General features: G+C 35.8%; 1 protein-coding gene across 1 annotated transcript in view; it reads left to right on the top strand.

Moving 5' to 3' along the window:
• Positions 1 to 231: 231 nt before the first annotated feature.
• The window catches only part of rab11fip4b (RAB11 family interacting protein 4 (class II) b), a 30355-nt gene continuing 9105 nt past the window's right edge, over positions 232 to 21481 (top strand). Inside the window, exons 1-9 of the mRNA XM_079629306.1 lie at positions 232 to 433; positions 530 to 656; positions 9771 to 9987; positions 10165 to 10353; positions 12822 to 12950; positions 14692 to 14727; positions 16847 to 16946; positions 18740 to 18843; positions 19079 to 19219. Coding sequence (XP_079485432.1) covers positions 596 to 656; positions 9771 to 9987; positions 10165 to 10353; positions 12822 to 12950; positions 14692 to 14727; positions 16847 to 16946; positions 18740 to 18843; positions 19079 to 19219 — 977 coding nt within the window. The 5' untranslated portion in view covers positions 232 to 433; positions 530 to 595. The remainder of the gene's footprint in view (positions 434 to 529; positions 657 to 9770; positions 9988 to 10164; positions 10354 to 12821; positions 12951 to 14691; positions 14728 to 16846; positions 16947 to 18739; positions 18844 to 19078; positions 19220 to 21481) is intronic.

The following is a 21481-nucleotide window of genomic DNA, read 5'->3' as shown; positions in this document are numbered from 1 at the left end:
TGCGGTGTGTTGCAATTAATATCGTCTCCTCCAACTTCCCCTTGTTTTGTTACAAATAGTTTGAAAGTTAAAAAAAAAAGTTTTATTTTCACGTGTTTATTTATTTATGTATTTTTTACTTTAAAACTTGATCTGAAAGCGATCCACTCTTTTTTGAGTTTTTTTGTTTCAAGTCCCCAAGCCTCTCAACTTTCCAAACTAATGCACTTGCCACAGTGGTTAGGTTTACCCATATGCAAATGCTTTATACAGGAGCCAGTGTGCAGTTTTTTTCAGCTCCACCCACAGGACCTCCCCTGAAACCCGGTTGCCTGGCAACAGCCATAGAGCTTGAGAAGGGGAGAGTAGGAGTGGCTGGAAACACACAAGCCTGTCAGAGCGTCTGTGAGTGTGCAGAGGGAGGGTGTGTGGTCAAGCAAGCCTGAATTGTGCGGTGTGTTTTCACAAGTTTCAGAAACTATTAGATTCATTCAAGAAGTGAGCTGATTAAAATAGTCAGCATAAGGATTTTCTCTCTTGTCCTTGGCAGTGGATTACAGATTTTGATACAGAAGCTTACCAGTGGAAGAGGCCTCACCTGTTGGATTTGAATTGGATGACAACAGTGGACTGTGAGGAGTGGAAGAGATCATGGTCCCTCAACTGTGAGAGACAGGGTAAAATTAGCTCTTTTTATTGTGTTTGGCAGGGGAAAGGAATGGACTTTGAATATGAAAAGTTAATGTCAAGGGTTTTATGTTTGTGTTGCTCACTTAATGATTACATTTACCTGTTCATTTCTCATGTGTTACTTCTAACATTCACTTGTTTTCCCCGTAGTCTCAGATGTTGTTGTCTTTTGTTGGTCTCCAAACAGTTCTCTGTTGTACCTGTCTTACTCTCATTGTTAAACTGTCTGATTGCCCTGCAGTCAGATGATAATTAGATTAATTGTTAATTAAGGGCAGCTGGCAGCTTGTGTGTTCATAAACCTAAAAGTAATTTTTTAGTAGGCTAGCAGACATAATTAATATGTAGGTTAAATAGTTTCACAGTTAGTTGTGACCTTGTCACTTCAAACCACACATGCATGCATACATACAAAAGGAGGAAGAGAGTGTTTATTAGAAGACATTAGCATATTCAATAATTTCCATATTCCATAAAACCTGGTAAAAGTTAGACCACTGTAAAGTTTTGTATACTATACTCATTGTAATTTCACAATCTTGTCAATGGTAAAAAAAGAGTACTGATAATTGACAGTAATCATGTTCATGAAACACAGGTTGGAATGCACCTCATCATGAAGCTAGTCTTCAAATGTGTTCTGGGTTAATGCTTGAGTGTTGTATGATTCAAGTGCCATTGAATATGGTTGTCAGTTGCTTAACTGAAACCTACAAACATAGCATTTTCTTAGAATTGTAGTTGTCTGGTTTATTTAGATGAAATAAGGGGATGTTTAAACCTGCGGACAGCTGTTACATTTTTCGATAAAGATCCCCATTACACTGATTTTTTCATTGAACTTCATCATACTGCATTTAAAAAAAAATACTGAATGTTTAAAAAGGATTTTAAAAATAAACTGTTAATGGAAGTGTGTGCAAATGTGTTTCAGCTAGTGTTGCTACACTGCTGTTCCTATCTATCATCTTGCTGACATTTGTTATGTCACCTGTCTTTCCCCCCTGCTAACGGTCTCTCTTTTTCTCTCTCTTTGCAATATGTTTGTTTGAGTCTGCTAAATATAGACACAAGAGGACCAGTACATAAGTTGCATTTAATTGTTCACTTTTGTTTCACACACTTAATGTATTGTATAAAAACCTCTGGAAAGCTGTCAGAATATTTTTTTTTTCTTCCATTGACCATTATTGAATATGATGTTTAACACATACATTTATTTTATATGTATGACATTCTGAGAAGCTTCCTTGAGAAATTTTAGCTTTTCTGGCATATCTCTCACACAAAACCCCTCGGCTTGAGTTACTGCTTTAGCACAGTGCAGGTTTCGATGCACTTTACAAGCTGCACAGCAGAGCGATGTGGTCTGGTAATGCAATCTCTCTCTAAACAAAGACACACTATAGGCTATATATTTGTTAACTGGATATTGGTAAAAAAAAAAAAAAAAAAAAACTACTGCAGCCAGGTGCAATCCATATATATACTAATATACACTATATATAGTGCGGTGTAACGATATTCAAACCGAACCGAAAAACCGCGATACACCACCCATAGAGTGCGTCCTGCTGCCCCATCAAGCCCTAGCCCATTGTTGAGGTTGTCCTCATTTTACCTTGTCACTCACAAAACTATTTTTTCTTCCTTGTTGTTTGATTAAAAGTAAATTTTAAATATATATTTTTAAGTGATTTTAAAAGTAAGGGGTGTAACGGTACACTTGTTCGTCCTGAGAATTTTTGTGTCTTATGTGTACAAGACGAATACAGCTTTGTGGCCTAACCAACATTAAGCATCAATAATTGCAATAAGTTCCGCTATTTGTTACTTTCGATAAGAAACAGTGTCATTTTTCAAATTATGTCAATTTTTTCACGGAATTCAAACAATAAATGCCGTTTTGATGCTCTTTAATGTGGCGTGACAGATCACTGGCCTATATTTTATATATATATATATATATATATATGTCATGAAGGAACATCTGAAGGTATGTTGAAAGATACGGTACAACTTACTGAAACGTATTATATCTCGTGTAATTTCTCAATTAGTGTTTCAATGGCGGAAAGAGATGAGTAAAACAGCTTATAAACAATAGCTATCCCGCGTAGCATTACATTAGGTACCTCAGGCAAGTCATTCAGTGTCCAGCTTGTTTGTCATTATAGTCAGCTAGAAAATTAACTTTCACTAAATATATGCACTGTAGCCTGTATATTCACTAGCCTATAGTATATTTTACTTAACCTGTTAGTGTTATCTTGATTATTTAATGTATGTTTAAAATATCTGTCATGAAAATGACACCCATGTGTGTAAATGAATATATTTCAACAACACATTGGAGTAAAATATAATTAAATTTAGAAAGTAATGCAAAAACTTCCTTATGTGCAGTATACATGTTTGCATACAATTTGTTATTTGAGTAGAAAATATAAAAATATCAAAAGATATAGCAGCTGTATTTAGGCTAATAGTTTGGGCTCTGTTGTTAGTCTTTCATATTATAGTAATGTGCAAGTAAGGGCTCCACTACTAAGTTTACAGCATTAGCAGAGATTTTTTTTATCCTTAAACTTACTGTATAAACTGAATTCATTTAAAGATAGAGACACAATTTGTTCAGTAAACCAATGTTTAACCCCCCTCCCCCCTGTTCTGAACCGTTGTGTACATTACACTCCTAATATATTGCATTACACAGAAGGAAACAGTAGGTTTATGATTATTCATTATTCAGATTTCGGGAAGTGCAATTGGTCTTGGCAGGGAGTTTTTGCTATTGGCAATACCCTGGTGTGGGCATGTTGTGTATTTCTTTGGATTGCAAAAACTGCAGTGTATCTCAGGATAGTGACTCATTGGTTCCTGTGCATCAGTTTGGCCTTGACAGATCTTCTTTTTTTTTTTCTTTTTTTTTTTTTTGGGTGTGTGTAGGAGGGAAAATTGTCTCCTCGGATGAGTGAGAAATGTGAGTCAGTATTACACTGACTGTAATCATTATAAAATGGAAAATACACTTGTATCTTCAGTTCAGAAACTGCTAGTTCCATATTTGTAGTAGGCTATGTAAAATACCATGCTGGGCCATGATTTAGTCAAGACGTACAAGCAGCAATATTATTAGACTCTAGATTAAGGCATATGCACAGAATCAGATAGACCCCAAGTGGTGCTCAAGGACCTGCCCTTTTGGTCTCTGACTAGATAAGTGCCCTTTTTGCAAAACATTTTTTTTATTATTATTGTTTTAGCTTTTGTTTAAACTTTTTGTTTAAATCAATTTTCAATTCTCAATTAATTCTCAGCGTGTGTCTGAGAACAACTTAATAATTCTATGAGACCGCACTCTACAACGTCATCCCTTGTCACATATGAGCAAGAGTGCTATTCTATATCAGCATGATTGCAAAATGTGAAGTTATTTTATGCAGCAGCAGTTCAATAAACAACAAGTTGATTTATTTGAATAGACTATTTTTATACACAACGTTGTCAATTTTGACTGATTTTGCCAACGAAAATAGTTCTAAACAAAGCAGAAAAGTTGCGTCTCCCAGCAATACACGGCGTCTTTTATTCCTGAATGATTCACCGTTTTTGAACTAATTGGGTGAGTCAATGATTCAATGACCCAATCATAAAGCCAGGGAACACTTGGGCCCTGTTCCAAATGGCACCCTGAGCACTTGCGGTCTTCCTACGAGTCCGCACTTTCGTGACGTAATGCCACTTTCACTGTCGGGAAGAAGTCTGCGCATCAGTGCAGGCTCAGCAAAAGTGTGCATCGACATCGAGGGCGCATATATTATTGACCTTAAACGGGGCACTCGTGAGCACCCTTCTGAAACCTAAAATGACAAATGGGACACCCTATGGACTTAATGGACATGCGCACGCGGCAGCCATTGGAAGTCCACGAGACCGAAAGTGCATATGAAGTGTGCCATTTGAGACAGGGCCTTGTTTAATTCATGAATAATTCAGCATGTTTGAACGAATCGGTTGAATCATGAATGAATGATTCTATGATTTACGACTTCCCGCCACTTACCGGCTGTTTTGGTTTCGATTATTTCATTTTTCCCAACATCTCATTTATTTATTAAAAGTGTTATATTTAAAACATTAATAATCTCATAACATTATTTAGGTAATTGTAAATAGATTTTGATAAATGGTAAGATGGATTTTGTTGATTCTGATTCTAAATTTCATTGCTGAAGTGAAAAAAGTTGAACAATCAAAAATGAACTTAGTTTTTACTTTGAACTTCTTTTTACATTTATTGTTATGAAAAAATTCACAAAATTACTATTTTATTTTATTTGAAATGTATATTTTCAAAACACGGTTTACTCTAAAACTGTAAGAAAATTAAAGCCATGAATCTAAAAAAAAAAAAGTTTTATTCTAAATTTTAACTTGATTTAACAAAAAATAGCTTACAGATTTTGTTTGGGCACAGCACCAAAAGTTTCCACTAGGCCTAGATGAAATTCATCTCCCATTCATTTCCAATGTGGCAATTTATGACCATGAGGATCACAAGTGTAATTCCTACTGTAATTGATATTTTAATCAAAGATGAATAACAACTTATAAGACACAGTTAGCTTTGAGATGCAGTGTAGTTTGCTATACATCATGCTATACCTCTCATAGGTCACACAGCATTGTCCAAAGATTTTCTGAGCTTACAGCTGACAAATAAGAACATTCCATAGAAATCCTTCAGCTATAGCAACCTCTCCTCCCATTATGTGACAAAAACACCTGAGCCTGTTTTTGACCTAATGGAACAATCATGTTTTGTACAGAGTCATTTAAAAAAAAAATACAATTTATATTAATATTAGTTTCTAGATTCAAAATAGATTCAATTTAGAATAAATTTTCCTCTGGTGAATATTTGTCATAGTAGATTTATTTTCTCAATAGGAACATACCTTAATTCCTTGGCTATCAGAAACCTGCCATTAAACAACCCATTATAAGCCTATTCGTTTATTTTTATTTATATCAAAACAATTATGAAAAAATTCATGAAATATCAGAAATGTATATGGTTGTATAACAAATATCAACCCATTGGGTTGGCCAACTGATGTTGCTATTAAGTTATGTGAGTTTATAACCATTAAAATCCATTTCAATAAAATGTGACTTCCCCCGACCTAATATTTATGAGGAATAATCATGTAATTAAAAATGCACATTCATTAGTTGACCCTTGTCTTAATACATGCTGGAACCTTTTTTGTTTACTTGCCTTACTTCAGTATACAAATATATGGCAAATTCAAATTAGAATTTAGAATTTTTGTTTGAAGCTTTGAATTACCAAAAATTATTCACACACTGTTCAAATTTTACGTTGTATCAACTTGAAAAATGAAAGTGAAATGTGTCCAACAGACAACTCTTATTTGAGTTAAATCCGGGGAAGTTGTTCTAAAACTAAATTTTAAGTTATGATAGCTAATTGCAACAGTTTTTACAGTGCATTTGTGTAAATAAACTTTTGACAAAACCTCATAAGTTCTTGAGATATGGTGACTGTGTAAACTAATGATCTTAGCCAAGAGTGTATGCACTATAGTGCTGTTGCACATTTGACACGTTTGACTTGCTTTGATTCACAAATAGTGAGTATAAAGCAGCCTGGTGAGGATTGCTAAATTCTCTTGACAGTGAGCAGTTAAATAGAGCTTATGATTATACGTTGTTAATAAGATGGAAATGAGAACAGGGCCCTGGGGCTCTTCAGTTCAAGGGCGAACATGAGCCGTCACACTCCAAAAAGGGTCTAGGAGACCCTGATGTACACCATTGATTCTGTAGTTGCCTTTAGTTGCACCCATTCTGCCCTGGGGAAGGACCATATGTTTTTTTATAATGTCTCCTTGGTGATATTGCATGCGTTTACCTTCCTAGATTCTGTTTTTGTAGTTCATGTAATTACCTGACTAAACCAGTTTGTGGTTTTGGGATCAGTGTTTCACAAAACGGATCGAGACTTCTCCAAGAATGATGTAAGAGGCAGGTGGAGAGGGTTGTCATATAAGCTTACTCTTCCTTGTATTTCACCTTTTGTGTTTGAATTTGCACTGTTACAAGATTTTTTTTTTTTTTTCATGTTCACTTCAGCTGGTTAAGTCATTTCATTAATGGGCACCACTTGCTTTCTGTCTAAAATAGCCCCTTACTTACTGTACATGTGCAGCAAGCCTCATTTAGTTTAGCTCACTGTACTCATGATTGAAACCCATTAAAGTATTATATTTTGGCTGCTGGGTGGTAAGTTTGTGTCATAATGCATCTAAGTGGACTGTGGAAAACTGTCCTTGACAAATAGTCATTGCTATTTAACAAGTTCTCAGTCCTTAACAACATTGTGTTTGTGTTGAAAATAGCTTTGGATATTGTCAATGACAGCTGGGAAAGATGAGAATATAAAAGATGTCGAAGTGGCCAACATGTGTCCGTGATAAAGAAAAATAGTTTATAACTTACAAAAACACATGTTTCCCATTTCTAGAAATGTACCTATTTATTCATGTTGGTTTTCTTATGGTTTTGTATTGTTATTATACAATTTAATAACAAAGTTTATTGGCTCTAAAAAATGTAATGTGGTTTTATAATAAAAGTAAAAATGTAACATTTAATTTTTTTTTAATTAGCCTATAGTTTATTTATTCATAACCAGAAATAATCTTGTGTGAAAAAAATCTGTGATATTTTAAGGTATTGGACACACTTTGTCATGTCTGTTTTATGGTTTTGTTTTGTTTTCAGCAGCTTCATAAGCATTGAAGCTGTTTTTTCCCTAATAATAATAATAATAAATGAATATGGCAAAGAATTAAGAAAAGTTTTTTTTTTTCTTCCATAGGATATCAGGATAGTTGCATCAACCAAAAATTATATGACAACTAAAAAAAGGGTGTCTTGTCTTTTTATTATTGTTATTATCAACTTCTACAGAAACAAATCAATAAACTCATCATTGACCCCTGTGCTGTAATAAACAGATTTTTATCAAGAGATCCTCCTGAAGTTGGAGCCAATATCCTCGTGGGCAACACTCCGACACGAATGGTTGCACTTCAGGCACTTCTTTTCTTTTTTTTTTTTAAAGAGATACTCCTGATCATTCATATGTTTGTTGTTTTCATCCTGCCATGGTTATTTGCAGTTGGCTCTGTTTACCAACTGGTTTCAGTTGAACAAAGAAAACAGTAGAAAGTTTAACATAAACCTATCACAATTGTTAATTGTGTAAAGTCATGTCAGGTCTCAGAAGTTCATAAATGAACATGTTATAGAGACCCATTATGTAATGCTATCCTAAAGGGGCATTGCACTGTGAAATGCGAACTTAACAGCTTTTGCCAGGCAAGCACTGAACTTTTGTGCTTTTTTCACAAATGCATATTAATGCTTTCAGAGTTTTAGACAGTTAACTTTCTAGCTTTACGGATTGATGTTCATATCCTTTATGTAAGAGCTTCCTGCAGGGCTTTGAATGTCATGTTTCATGCTGCGGCGTGTTGTGTGCATTTATAATCAGGTGCTCAAATATGGGTAACCATACCCTGCTGAGACAGTCAATGATCATATTGTGGAGGAGGAGATCTATTCACAAATAGAAGATCACATAATAACCTCAGTTTTGTGACCTGATTTGATTTTGTCCTTTGCAACGAAATGTGAGGAGTATGAAAGAAAAAATGCTGTGTGTGTGTGTGTGTGTGTGTGTGTGTGTGTGTCTGTAGGACCACTCGCTGATCAAGCACCCTGACCACACACACTGGTATTTTGTATCCCTACCCCCTCATGTTCAGCACAGCAGAATACTAAAAAGCACTTTTTTTCTTTCTCACACATTCACACCCTGCTGTGTGATCAACTTACAAAAGTGACTGTTAGTTGTAGAGCCAGTTTTGTAAACCACAGAAGCAGTGTCTGATTGATTTAAAATTGGGAAGAGGTTGGAATGCTTTATGCTTTCCCAGTTGTGCCCATTCTTCTGTAAATGCCAAGCAGAATGCAAAGAGGAAACATGGGTGTCTACACAATTTTAGCCAGTAGCTCTGATGAAACGTTTGTGTTTTCTTTTTGTGGTCCTATCATGGCTAGCTATGTAAATATTCCTTTCTAAGTTTTTAATATAGGAACATATCATATTATTTCTGATAAAAACTTAACTAAATGTAATTAAAGTCATTGGATCCAATAAAAAAAAAAAAGTCTCTTAAAATATCTGATAGATTGAACTTAGGGTTAATTTAGGTAGTAAAATGTACAAAAACATAATATTTATAAATAAATTATATTTACTCAAATTAATAATAAAGAAATAAAATTATTAATTCATGATATTTGTAAACAATAATAAGTTTAAAGCCCATGCCATTTTTAGAGTTATTACGTTTATATGGTGTAAATAAAAGTTTTTCAAAACTATGTAAAACTAACTAAGAGGTACATTGCTAATAATTTTGCACATGTATTTAACACTCGATTTAAAATAGATTTTTCCTGTTGTTACTCACAGTATGCCTCCAGTCACAAATATGACCAATATATATAGCTGCACCATTCAGATAAACTGTTAGTATCCTTGTTCTCTGCAGAGACACACAAATATGTTTGTGGTTTGATAAATGCAGTTGTCACTCACAGAATCTTTTGGATAACACTTTTTTGATAGTCCACTTTAAACATATACTAACCATATAACTTTGCACATGTCAATTACCAGTCATTATCTGCTAAAACTGCCTGTCCCCCAAAATGGCCGCCCACTTTGTGGGTCCTCCTGGTGCGACCCAGTGGTTGCATCAGACATCCTACTATAACATTGCAAGTCAACTTATTTTACTAACACTAACCCTAATCTAGTATTAAGTGATTTTAGTTGTCTATAGATGTCTCGGTTAAGTAAGTGTAACCGAGATTCTATCTCTGACAGACATCAATGAGTCTGTGATATTTTCAGAATGTTTTTTGTTCTTATGTAACCCTAGTTAGGTGTTGTGCTGTGACTATTCTAACAGTTTAATCTCTTTTGCTTTTGACAGAACAATCAGGACAGGCCGGGCTACAGACATCAATGTCCATCCAGGAGTGCCTAGATGGCCCGATGCTTGAGGATGAGGAGGGTGAGGAAGGCAGAGGGGTGGAGAGAGAGTCAGACAGAGACAGTGCAGTAGACAGCGCTCCGTCATCTGTGATCTCAGATGGAGGGAGAACTGGAGAAAAAGAGGAAAGGATTGGGCTTTGCCTCCCAGGAGAAAAGTGAGTACTTTAATTTTCGCTTACTTTTTATTATCGTTTTCTCAATATACATAAGGCTGAGTTTATTGATTTTGTAAAGGAATGCGTGAACAGAATAATAATTTCTTTCTTAAGTGAAAAAAAATAATAATCTGCAGACAAAGCCTAAAGCGCACAAAAAAACTCTCATTGCTGCAGGTTTAGTCAGATGTGTAATCGCTCCGAGACTTCTGATCAATCTACACATTCATCTGCTTCATTAAATGAGGAGCAGTTTGAGGACTATGGAGAAGGAGAGGATGGAGAATACACTCCTAGCAACCCCTGTCCAGACGATGAGATCCGCATTAATGGATGCTCAGATCTGGGCTCCTCTGTTTCCTCCAGGTAAGTGTGTGTCTGTCTATGTGTGTGTTTCTCTCTCTGACTGCCCCTGGGTCTGTTTTCAGAGGGATTTACTTTAAAATGAAAGAATAATTAGTTAAGAAATCCAGATATCAGCCTTCATTACACAAGATTTCTTTTAGTAACTGTATTAGTGGATAGAACGGTCTGACTGTGGGAAACTTCCTCACTCAAACAGCACTATGATGCTTTTTAGTCCTGACACTATCCAAAATGTTTTTTTTAACACGTAGTAGAAAGTAGAATATTGTTTTGTTAACCAAATTGACTTTCTTTTACTTTTAATTTTAATAATAAAAGGGGAAACATTTTACCCTTCCTGTCTGTTCAGCCATTGTCTATTTTTTAACATGCAAGAAAGCAGAAAGTAGTAAATGAAATGTAGTAAATATCAAATGAAAGGGAATCTGCTGATTTTTAAGATGCATGTCATCTAATATGCACTAATCTGATTGCAAATCAAGTTATAACCCACAATTTAAATGTTGATTGTTCTACCCCCAACATTTTTTTTGTCCTGTAAGTGCTTTATATTTGTACACAGAGTCTTACAACTTCTGCTACCACCTCAGAAAGAGGATGGTCATGTATTATAGTGACTGCAACCCTGTACCTAATTTCTAAGTGCTTAAGTGACTGTTACAACTCACTTCCTGTTACAACCATCCCCTGATCCTCACTATACAAATATTTTCTTTGGGAGTTCCAAAGAAGAAATGTAATAAGAACAATGGGTCTCATTCACGCACAATGAATGCGTGAATCAGAATGCGTACGCACACATTTGTGTGTAAAATGTGGTTACGAACGATTTTAAGAACATCTCACGATTCTCCGAACATTTCGTAATAAAATTTATTCTAAATTTACGAAAAAATATAGGAACAACTAAAACCACACGAACGCAAAAAGCACTTGCTCTACATGGCCGTTTCATCCTAGAACGACTATAATTATATTGAAGTTGCATTAATTGTATTCTATAATCCATATATAAAATTATACAAATTTATTTAATCTTAAATAGGCTACATTCCATCATATACAGTTAAAGAGTAAGAAAAGCTGCGTTATATCAGCTATCTGTATAAAAGGTGTTTATTGTGAGAATTGCACATTTGGCATTGCTCAAGAGCATCTTTATTGCATCTTTAGAGTGCGTCTGCAAACGGCGGCAAGTTTGACGATAGTGACGAAAGAGTGTGTGGAAAGCCCTTATATGGAGATGGTTTGGGCGTGTTTTATGCAAATGACTAACCTCGTGCACACTCATTCAGAATAGGCTACTCCGAATTCACTAACATCAGGTTTCTCATTTATAAAATTGTGCGTAGGGTCCTTACTAAAAGTGTACGTAAGCCCGAAAGCTAAAAATGGCGTACAGCTAAAAATATTCAGACTTATAAAACCGTGCGTACGCCAGAACTTGCGCAAAATTCCCTTTATAAATCCAAGTCAGCAGAAGATTGTGCGCAGATGTGTCTCCTCATATGCGCAGATAATATTGTTTTGAAAAAATTAAATATTATAAAATACATTTCAGAAAAAGTTTTTCTCAATATTTTCCCCTGGCCAAATAGAATTTGTAATTGTTGTATATTTTTAAAGGAAACATAGGCCTTATTGTGCATTATTGATCATTATTTGCACAAAAATATTTTCTCGGACCATAACTTCTACTATTATCATGCTCTAAGCAATCCTTGCTATAGTTATAACATTAAAACACAGCACAGGAAAAGTGTTCAAAAGCGTTGCATCCGCTACAAATATTTCTATTTATTATAAGACCGCAGTTTTTTTTTGGAACTTCTCGTAATGATTTAATGCATTGTAATGCAACTCATTAATGAGAATGGTATATTTAATCTAAATTTGTATATCAAATGTAAAACATAGTTTAAATCATTATTTTATTTATTTATTCTGAACATGCACTGTATTTATGATTAGAACTCATAATGAAGATTTAAAGTGGTTTTCCTTTATCTGCTGTCAGTCCCTAAGCTCACCATCGGTGTCGCCAAACTGCTCCGTCTCCAAAATATTCGTACAAATGGGTCAGAGTTTGCGTGCAGGTGTGCAAATATTCCCCTCAAGTTTGTTTTTATAAATCAAAACTTATGCATCGGAAGGCCTCGCCTTGCGTACGCCTCTTTCATGGCTTGTTTTGTGCATACGCAACGGTTATAAATGAGCCCCCAGATCGATGTTAAGAACAAATTAATGTGCGTGTAAAAGTGTTGTGAATTAGACAGAGATTTTTCGTGAGAAGTTCTCCTGTGTGTACAAATACGAATAATCCACGCAATTATTAGTGAATGAGACTCAATAGTTCTTAAGAAATATACTTGACTCAAAATGTAGGGATGTTTGGATGGACACGATGCTTCTATTGGGGAGAACATTGCACTTATATTCTTATTTTGACCTTCACTCACCCCATCCAGTGCTGGTCAGACTCCTCGGAAGATGCGCCGCGCTGGTGACCAGATGGACATGTTTTGCTCTCAGTGCTGTAAGAGGGTCAGTCTGCTCAATGACCTGGAGAATAGGCTGAAAAACCTCAAAACCAACAGGTACAACATTGACTACAGTTTACATTTGTTATGAAAGATATGAAAAACTTTTTCATCCAGATGCGGTTGTCATACACTGGTTGTGCGCTCATCCTTAGGAAGACTTTGGATTAGAGTTAGATCTTTGAAACTAAAGTTTAGTGGTTATGGACTTGTCTTTCTCTTCAGTAATGTCAAAGGATTGATACCTCACATCTGGGAAATAAGCTTTTAGTGGCCTGGAATACACATTAGAGGCTCTCTGGGAGGATTATAAGTTATTTGTTCTTCCTTCTCTTCCCGGGGCCACAATAGACAATATTAAAGCGACAGGGTGATAGAAGCAGGGTTTTCCTCTAGGAGTTAATGTGAGTATATGAGGGCTCTGATATCTTGCTGCAGTCTCTCTGCACCACTAATGATTCGCTCTCTTTTCCATACATCATCCAGCCCACCACTTTAGTGCCCATTAGAGCTTTATTAGCACCTGGACGCATCCATACTTTAATCTGTCTCTACGCATTCTTATTTTGCCGTCTCTCGGTGTCTCTTCTTCTTTCTTACTCACATCAACATCCACACACATGAACAAACACGCAAGCCTTTGGATTCTGATGATTTGTTGAGAATCCGGAGATACAACCAGATCTTCTCTCTTCTTTTCTTCATCATTGCTGGTTTCAAAGATTGTCAGTGAGTTTACTTGAACGTTTTTCTCTTTTGAGGAGGCTTGTAATTAGCCACTCATATCTTAGCCTTTCAAAATAAAAGATGAAATAGAAATTAGATCAGATGGAACATGCTGTTCATGTTGTTTTGGGAAGAGGGCATCAGATAGAAGGGGAAGAAAGAGAAAAAGACAGGATGGGTGGAGGGATAGAGAGGAGGAATGAAAGCTAAATGCTCTGTCAGCAGACTGCTTCAAGAAATGCATTAGTTCACACCTCATTCTGTCACTGCTGGAAAAAAGCTGTCAGCGATAAATATATGTGTGTGTGTGTGTGTGTGTGTGTATGAACCGGAGATAATTTTTGAATGAATTGTAGTATGTGCTGTACCATATACATTTCTAATTCGTTGAAAACTCTATTTAAAGACTTTTTGTGAGCATTGGTAAGGTTGGAGGTATCTGAACTTGTCAAGGCCGATACTATATTAAAATATGTTGTGAGTGAGCCTGGGTTAAGTGCAATGTCCAAAAATGGAATAAAGCCTATGACACTTCACTGATAAGGTACAATTTGGTGTCCCATTATTTTTTTTAAAAGGTCCACAAATCCCATGTTTTTGTTTTGAGATCTATTAACTAGCATGTTTGTATTTTGATCTGTCCCACATCAGATCACTTGACCATCTTGACCATATCCTATGATTGAAATCACATACAATGTGTTGAATTACTATTCAGTTATTTGTTGTACAAATCTATTTTTAAAAACTAATTTAAAAGAAAGTAACATCATTTGGGAAGAAGTAAATCTTTAACAATGATTTTTACACAATTGTAGCATTGGCTGCTTTTGTCAAGGTCAAACATTCAATTGTGTTATTATATATATATATATATATATATATATATATATATATATATATATATATATATATATATATATGATATGCAAGCCAACCCTCAATGTACATATATGGTGTTTTACTGAACTGTTGTTAAAAATGGAAGAAAAAAATATTTTCATCAATATCAAACTGAGACTTATACTATATGTAATCTATCTATCTATCTTTTTTCTTCTTCTTTTCTCAGCCCGAACAGAAAGATCTCCAGCACTGCATTTGGAAGGTAGGTCACTCCATATCACTCTGCTCAGTGTTTGTTTGTGTAGTCTATGCTTCTGTTAATCATTATCGTGTTTCCATCTCCCTCACTGCTACTGTGAGCACCACTTGTGGTTTAATAATAAGAATTTATGTGAATTTTTAGAGTCATATCATCAATATTAATCTGGCAGGCTAAATATTTAATCACAAGGTAAAGACAATTTGGGAAAGGGAAGATGAGAATATGAACATGTCTATTCTATTCTATTTTTTTAATGATTTTAGTGAAATTGTAGACTTCAAAGTTAAGTAAACTGTTTTTTCACATTATTGTCAAATATTCAGAGCCATGGAGCATTGCATTTATATGTGCTCCAGACCAGTATCTGCAAAGATTGGACCCCAACAACCCCTCAGTAAAGTCACACGATTTGGTGTGACATTACTGAGGGGTTGTTGGGGTCCAATCTTTGCAGATACTGGTCTGGAGCACATATAAATGCAATGCTCCATGGCTCTGAATATTTGTTCCCCATATCAACACAAAGAAATATAGAGTGAAATCCGTTATGTGTGATGATTAGAACAATGTTTGTGACAAAGTTAGGGTTATATTAAGCTATATTTTATTATTGTAGATATATAAGGTCTGGTCTTGTATTGACAATGCAAGAGTTAAGCACTGTGTAAAGTCTACACTCCAGCACATCTCAAAGACTTTCAGAGAACTTAAGGTCTGGACTCAGCGGTGCCAATTCATGCGTGAAAACAATTATTCATGCTCCGAACCATTCTTTCACAATTTGAACCTGATGAATCTTGGTTTTGTCATCCAGGATTATTGGCCATTGATTATTATATAACATTATTGAAATGTGTCTTCCTACATGGTTGTTTAAGAAATAAAAAGCTACACAATCCTTCTATTAGGGTTAAAATAACTGTTCCCAAACATATAACACACTAGAAACATAATAATCACTGCAATAATGATCCTTAAGTATTTGCCTATTTAAATCCAAAGTGTGCGTGTTAGTTATGAGGACACAAAACTGTATAATGACATGTGTATTACACTGGTATTACAACTTAAACGTGATTTATGAGGACATTTCATGAGTCCTTATAATTCAAACAGCCTTAAAAAAAAAGTTTTATTATAAATGTAAAAATGCAGAAAGTTTCCTGTGATGGGTAGGTTTAGGGATAGGGCGGGGGCAGTGTAAGGGGAAAGAATATACAGTTTGTACAGTATAAAAACCATTACGCCTATGGAATGTCCTCACAAGGATAGGAAAACAAACTTGTGTGTGTCTCGTCTAGACAGTTCTCTTGTGTTTAATTGTAAGAATCTGATCCAATGTTGTGCGGGAGTGTAAACGCTGGGTGGCAAAAATTGTGTGGGTGAATGGCAGTTTTTCTTGTCCCTTTGGCAACCAGTCTCCCACTCTAAATCACAGTGACAAGATGAAAATGGCCTGCCACAGCTGACCTGAGTGCAAGAGAGAGAGGGAAAACAGAGCTAGAGAGGGAGAGACCAATGTGTGTCATTTGTATAATGTATTTTCATGTGTGAAGTCTTTGTTTTAACGACAATGACAGAAATAAAACAAAGTGACAACCAAGACCTGACTCTGCATAAGTGTGAATGTGTATTTGTGTACACACAAGTTAACGGCTCTCAGAGCCTAATGCAAGTGGGACAAGAGAATAGTGTTCATGCCTGCGCATGCGCATGTGTCTTTTAGACGAGTACTTTTTGGTTCTGTGTGGGTGGGTGGACTGGATCGGGCACTGCTCCAGCTCTCATAATGCCTCTGCTTGTAACCGCAGTGCTCCTAAAGATGCACAGGCATTGAATGTAGATATATAGAACGGATGGGTGCAGTGATGCAGTATGGGTAGCGTAGTTTGCAAGTATTGATGCAGTGTAGTCCAACCCATCCATAGAACTGAGCAGAGAGGTAAGTGGGACGTTCCTCTTGCAAAATTTAGCTGTCAGCATGTGATCTGGATGCTGAGGGTACACAAAACGAACTGGTGTTTTGTGTGATAAATCAAAATATAATTGCCTTATGTCTTATTGCGATGCATGATTAAATTGTACCTGTTTTTGTTTTGTGTGCATGTGGGTCCAACAGGCAGCTGTTCCACAACAGTAACCTCAGCAGTAGTCACGGCAGCACAGAGGATTTGTTCAATGACAGCATTGACTCCTGTGAACTAGACATTGCTGAGAAGGTAAAATCCCCTCACAGGACACTCATCTACTTCCTGATCATAGTCCGTTGAAAACCGCATCACCAATGCAGACTATCTTTGGAGTGTCTTTTTAAAATGCACGCTTAGTACTGATCTCTGCTCAGAAAATTACATCCGTATATGTGTAAGCTTTTTAAAGGTTAACTATGCAGTTTTTTTTTTTTTACCATAACTGAACAGCTTCGGAGTCATTGGAATGGTTATATTACTTTTTTGGGGGTTAAATGGTGGTTGTCTCGCACCCCGCTATCGCCTGTGAGCGGAAAAAACACCCTTGCAACTTTGGGCCGGCGGGCCGCGTCAGGAAGTATCACGTGATATCAGGTCTGTCGATGTAACGAATTGCTTTACGGCAAAAAAAATCTGCTAAAATTCTGTAACATTATTGCGCTCCCTCACGCTGTTCGAACCCGAATGAAAAAGACGTTTTAAAGAATGTCCCGTCTGCTTTGATGTCGTAGCTTCTGGTATCTGAGTTTTTCCACAGTGTAGTCAAATATCTATTCCAAAGCTGTAGGGGGAGCTCTATAGAGAGACCTGCGAGCAAAAAGCGAGAATACAGCGAAGAAACTCACGAAACTGCATAGCCCTGCTTTAATGCAGGGGTTGAAATGGGTCCAGATGATGCTGATACTTAAATTGGATTTTGTTTCTGGGTGTTTGTGCACTTTTATGTCCCATGGTTTGATTTAATGAACGCATTTCAGAACTTTTCTTTTTGTTGCCAAAACACTGTTTTTTTCCCTGCTTTTCAATTGCGTTCATGTGCAGAAATGTTTAGTATTTTTTTTTATTATTATTGCCATTTAAGGGAATAAAGAAAAAGAAAGGTCCTATTGTGTTTGTAAAGTATTCACACATTACCGTTCACTGAAGACCGTTCCTACGCGACTTTTAACAGTCAAAGAATGCCTTGTAAAATGTAAGTATATAAACGTTTAATATGTGACAACTGTTTTGAATTGAAAATATGCTATCATTCACATGATTCATTCATGGTAACTGAATATGACTGTGCAAGAAAGTTTTTTTTTTTTTTTTTTTTTTGGATTAAGAATGAAGCCTTTAATAATTTTGGAGATGCGTAATGGAGCACTACAGAGCAGTATCAAGAATATCAAATACGCCTCTGATTGGCTGTTCCGTTCAACAAATGTCTGTGATTGGCTACAATGCTTAATACTGCAAAAGCACGTTGCAAGTACCTTTGATACAAAGGAAGAAAATATAATCCTGTAAAATACACTTGTCACCATTAGGTAAACGTGGACGCTGTAATCGTATTCACAATTATTTTTCTATAATTTTTAAGATCTATAAGAAAGACAAGGTAACAAAACATTCTGGGCTTTATTAAAAAACAGAGCTGTTGAAAAACTTCTATGGCTCTGCTAAAAACATACAAAAGCCCACCCCTAGCGCTGCCCATGATCTATTAAATATAGCATATAACCTATAAGTGCATAATTCTAGGTACAAGGCATGACATGCACAGACAAAGACACACAGACAGAGAGAGAGAGAATTCAGAGTAGAGTTTCTTTTCTAAATGTCTACAGGGCCAAATGTGCTCATAGTTGAAAAACACCTGTTTCTTATATTTATTTAAAACCGGATCAATACAGGTTTATACACGCAAACACTTTTAAAACCTTTAACGTACTCTTGTTGCAAAACTTTTTTCATGGTCGTGCTGATAGTCATTCAGTCAAGACTGGTTCAGAAGCAGCCACTAATAGTGAGATTTACATTCATTGTTGTTTCTTACACAGGTGAGTTACTTGGACAAGAAAGTGACAGAGCTGGAAAATGAGATTCTGATGAACGGGGATGTGAAGTCCAAGCTGAAACAGGGAAACATACAGTTGGTCCATAGGTGAATTGCTACTCAAAGTCCACCCACCCACACAGTTCATTTCATTAGAACTATGTTATATGCATATGTATTTGCATACTTGTCTCTTTAAAGAGCAGATTCTTTCCTCTAGCAAAGCGTTCTATGAAAATAGTCTTAGCAAAAGTTTTGCATTTGCTAAATGCCAAAAGGTCAAAACGGGTCTCAGCAGGTCTGTCACAGATTCATGTTAATGATGAGGACTGTGCTTGAACAGGATTCACGAGTTGGAGGAGCAGCTAAAAGACCAGGAGACCAGAGCGGAAAACATGATGGAGGAGGAGCTCAGGAGACACAGAGATGCCTACAGTCGACTGGAGAAAGACAAGAACACGCAGATAGAGCTGCTTACAAATCGGTGAGAGACAAAAATAACATTGCAGCACAATGTGAATTGTAATTGCAAACCTGCATTTTTTTTCTTAAAGGAGAACTCCGGTCAATTTTAACATTGAGCTCAATTTTTAGTAGATTTGGAGTGCTGTCAATACAGAGAACAACGACAAAAATCGGTGTTGCCTACACTGTGTTATCCTATTTTTAAAATTTGCACCCTATTGACTTGAATGGGGCAAGTTTTAAACCTGCTTTTATCCTCTTAACATATTTGATGTGTCATACAAGTGCCCAGCCATGTTGAGTGATTCCTTAAGAGTGAACATGAGTGAATCTGACTGCAGTAGATGTGAAAAATATGAATAAAAATGATGTTATATCAGCCAGCGCAAATACCTGTATTTAGTTCCTGTTTTCGGTGGAAGTCCAAAGTAGTCGATTGTCGAGTTCACGCGCGTGATCATAGTAACTAAACCTATGCGCGTGAACTCGACAATCGACTACTTTGGACTTCGACCGAAAACAGGAACTAAATACAGGTATTTGCGCTGGCTGATATAACATCATTTTTATTCATATCTTTCACATCTACTGCAGTCAGATTCACTCGTGTTCACTCTTAAGGAATCACTCAACATGGCTGGGCACTTGTAATGACACATCAAGGATGATAAGACTAAGAACTGGTTAAGTTTAAAACTTGCCCCATTCAAGTCAATAGGGTGTAAATTTTAAAAAGAGGATAACACGGTGTAGGCAACACCGATTTTTGTCGTTGTTCTCTGTATTGACAGCACTCCAAATTTACTAAAAATTGAGCTCAATGTTAAAATTGACCGGAGTTCTCCTTTAAAGGGATAGTTCACTTTAAAATTAAAATTCTGTCATCATTTACTCACCCTCAAGTTGTTTCAAACCTGTATTAATTTATTTCTTCTGCTGAACACAAAGAAAGATATTTTGAAGAATGTCAGTAACCAAACAGTAGTCTGTACCCATTGACTTCCATAGTATTTTTTTTTCCTACTATGGAAGTCAATGGGTACAGACTACTGTTTGGTTACTGACATTCTTCAAAATATCTTTCTTTGTGTTCAGCAGAAGAAATAAATTAATACAGGTTTGAAACAACTTGAGGGTGAGTAAATGATGACAGAATTTTAATTTCAAAGTGAACTATCCCTTTAAGAATTTCGAGTCTAGTTTGATCTTGTTTTAAAGATATTTGGATTTTTCCAGCACAAAAAAAAAACTAAAAACTTAGTGAGGCTTAAGTTTGGAATAATTAAATAAAAAAATGTATATAGTTTGATTTGATCAAATAAATACAGCCTTAATTGTGAGCATAAGAGACTTTTGCAAAAACATTACAAATTCTTAATTTCACATTTTTAACCAGTAGTGTGAGAGGAATACAACACAAATTTGCCTGTACTATAGGGTAACAAAAATAAATCTAATACTGTGTTTTAAAAACAAATTTTATAGAAATAGCTTTAAACTTAAAATTTTAGCTTTAATTTTTTTTATACTAAAGTAGATGTATAAAGAATACAGATTAATGCTAATTGTTTTGTCATGCAGTAATTAAAATGCTTAATTTAAAATTATTTGTTATACTGTACCTCATTTTGAGGTTTTACATATTTGCCTAGGCAGGTTTTACACTCCACTGTCACCCTATTTTAGCTTTTTTAACTCTTTCCCCATCAGTGTTAAAAAAAAAAAAAAAAAGTTACCCGTCAAAGTCAGCATTTTTGATAATTCATGGTCCCCAGACTACTTTGTTGAATGAGCATGTGAATATGCAATATATCAAAAGAATATCTTCATGTATTCTTTTTTATCAACACTTGAATGTTTAAAAAAAAAAAAAAAATTAGCAAAAAGCTGAGAAAAATGCATTTTTGTCAAATACTACATCCAGATCGGATTCAGAACGATGATCAAATCATACAGTAGATGAAGATTGAGTCCATCAAAGCCCTTAATGCTTGCACAGTCCTATAGCATATGATATCACTGGTTTCTGCTGCTTTTTTACATGCCTTTTGATCCGGAGATTCAGAACTCTTTCAGGTGTCATAGCGCACCCTACGGTATAACAGTGAAAACATGGCTAGCCGTAAGTAGCAGGGAAACGTTTGTCTCAAATGATGGAAATTTCCATTAATGGCAGGGGAAGAGTTAAACACTCTTCCTTGGAGGTCTTCCAGTATTGGTGTATATTCCAGTATATAGTGCACTTATGAAGCCATCTAAGATGGTCCTTCATAAGGGTGTT

Source organism: Phoxinus phoxinus (assembly GCF_949152265.1).
Source record: "Phoxinus phoxinus genome assembly, chromosome: 11".
Classification (NCBI taxonomy): Eukaryota; Metazoa; Chordata; class Actinopteri; order Cypriniformes; family Leuciscidae; genus Phoxinus; species Phoxinus phoxinus.
Note: the sequence above shows the minus strand (reverse complement) of the source record. Positions and strands in the feature narration are given on the sequence as shown.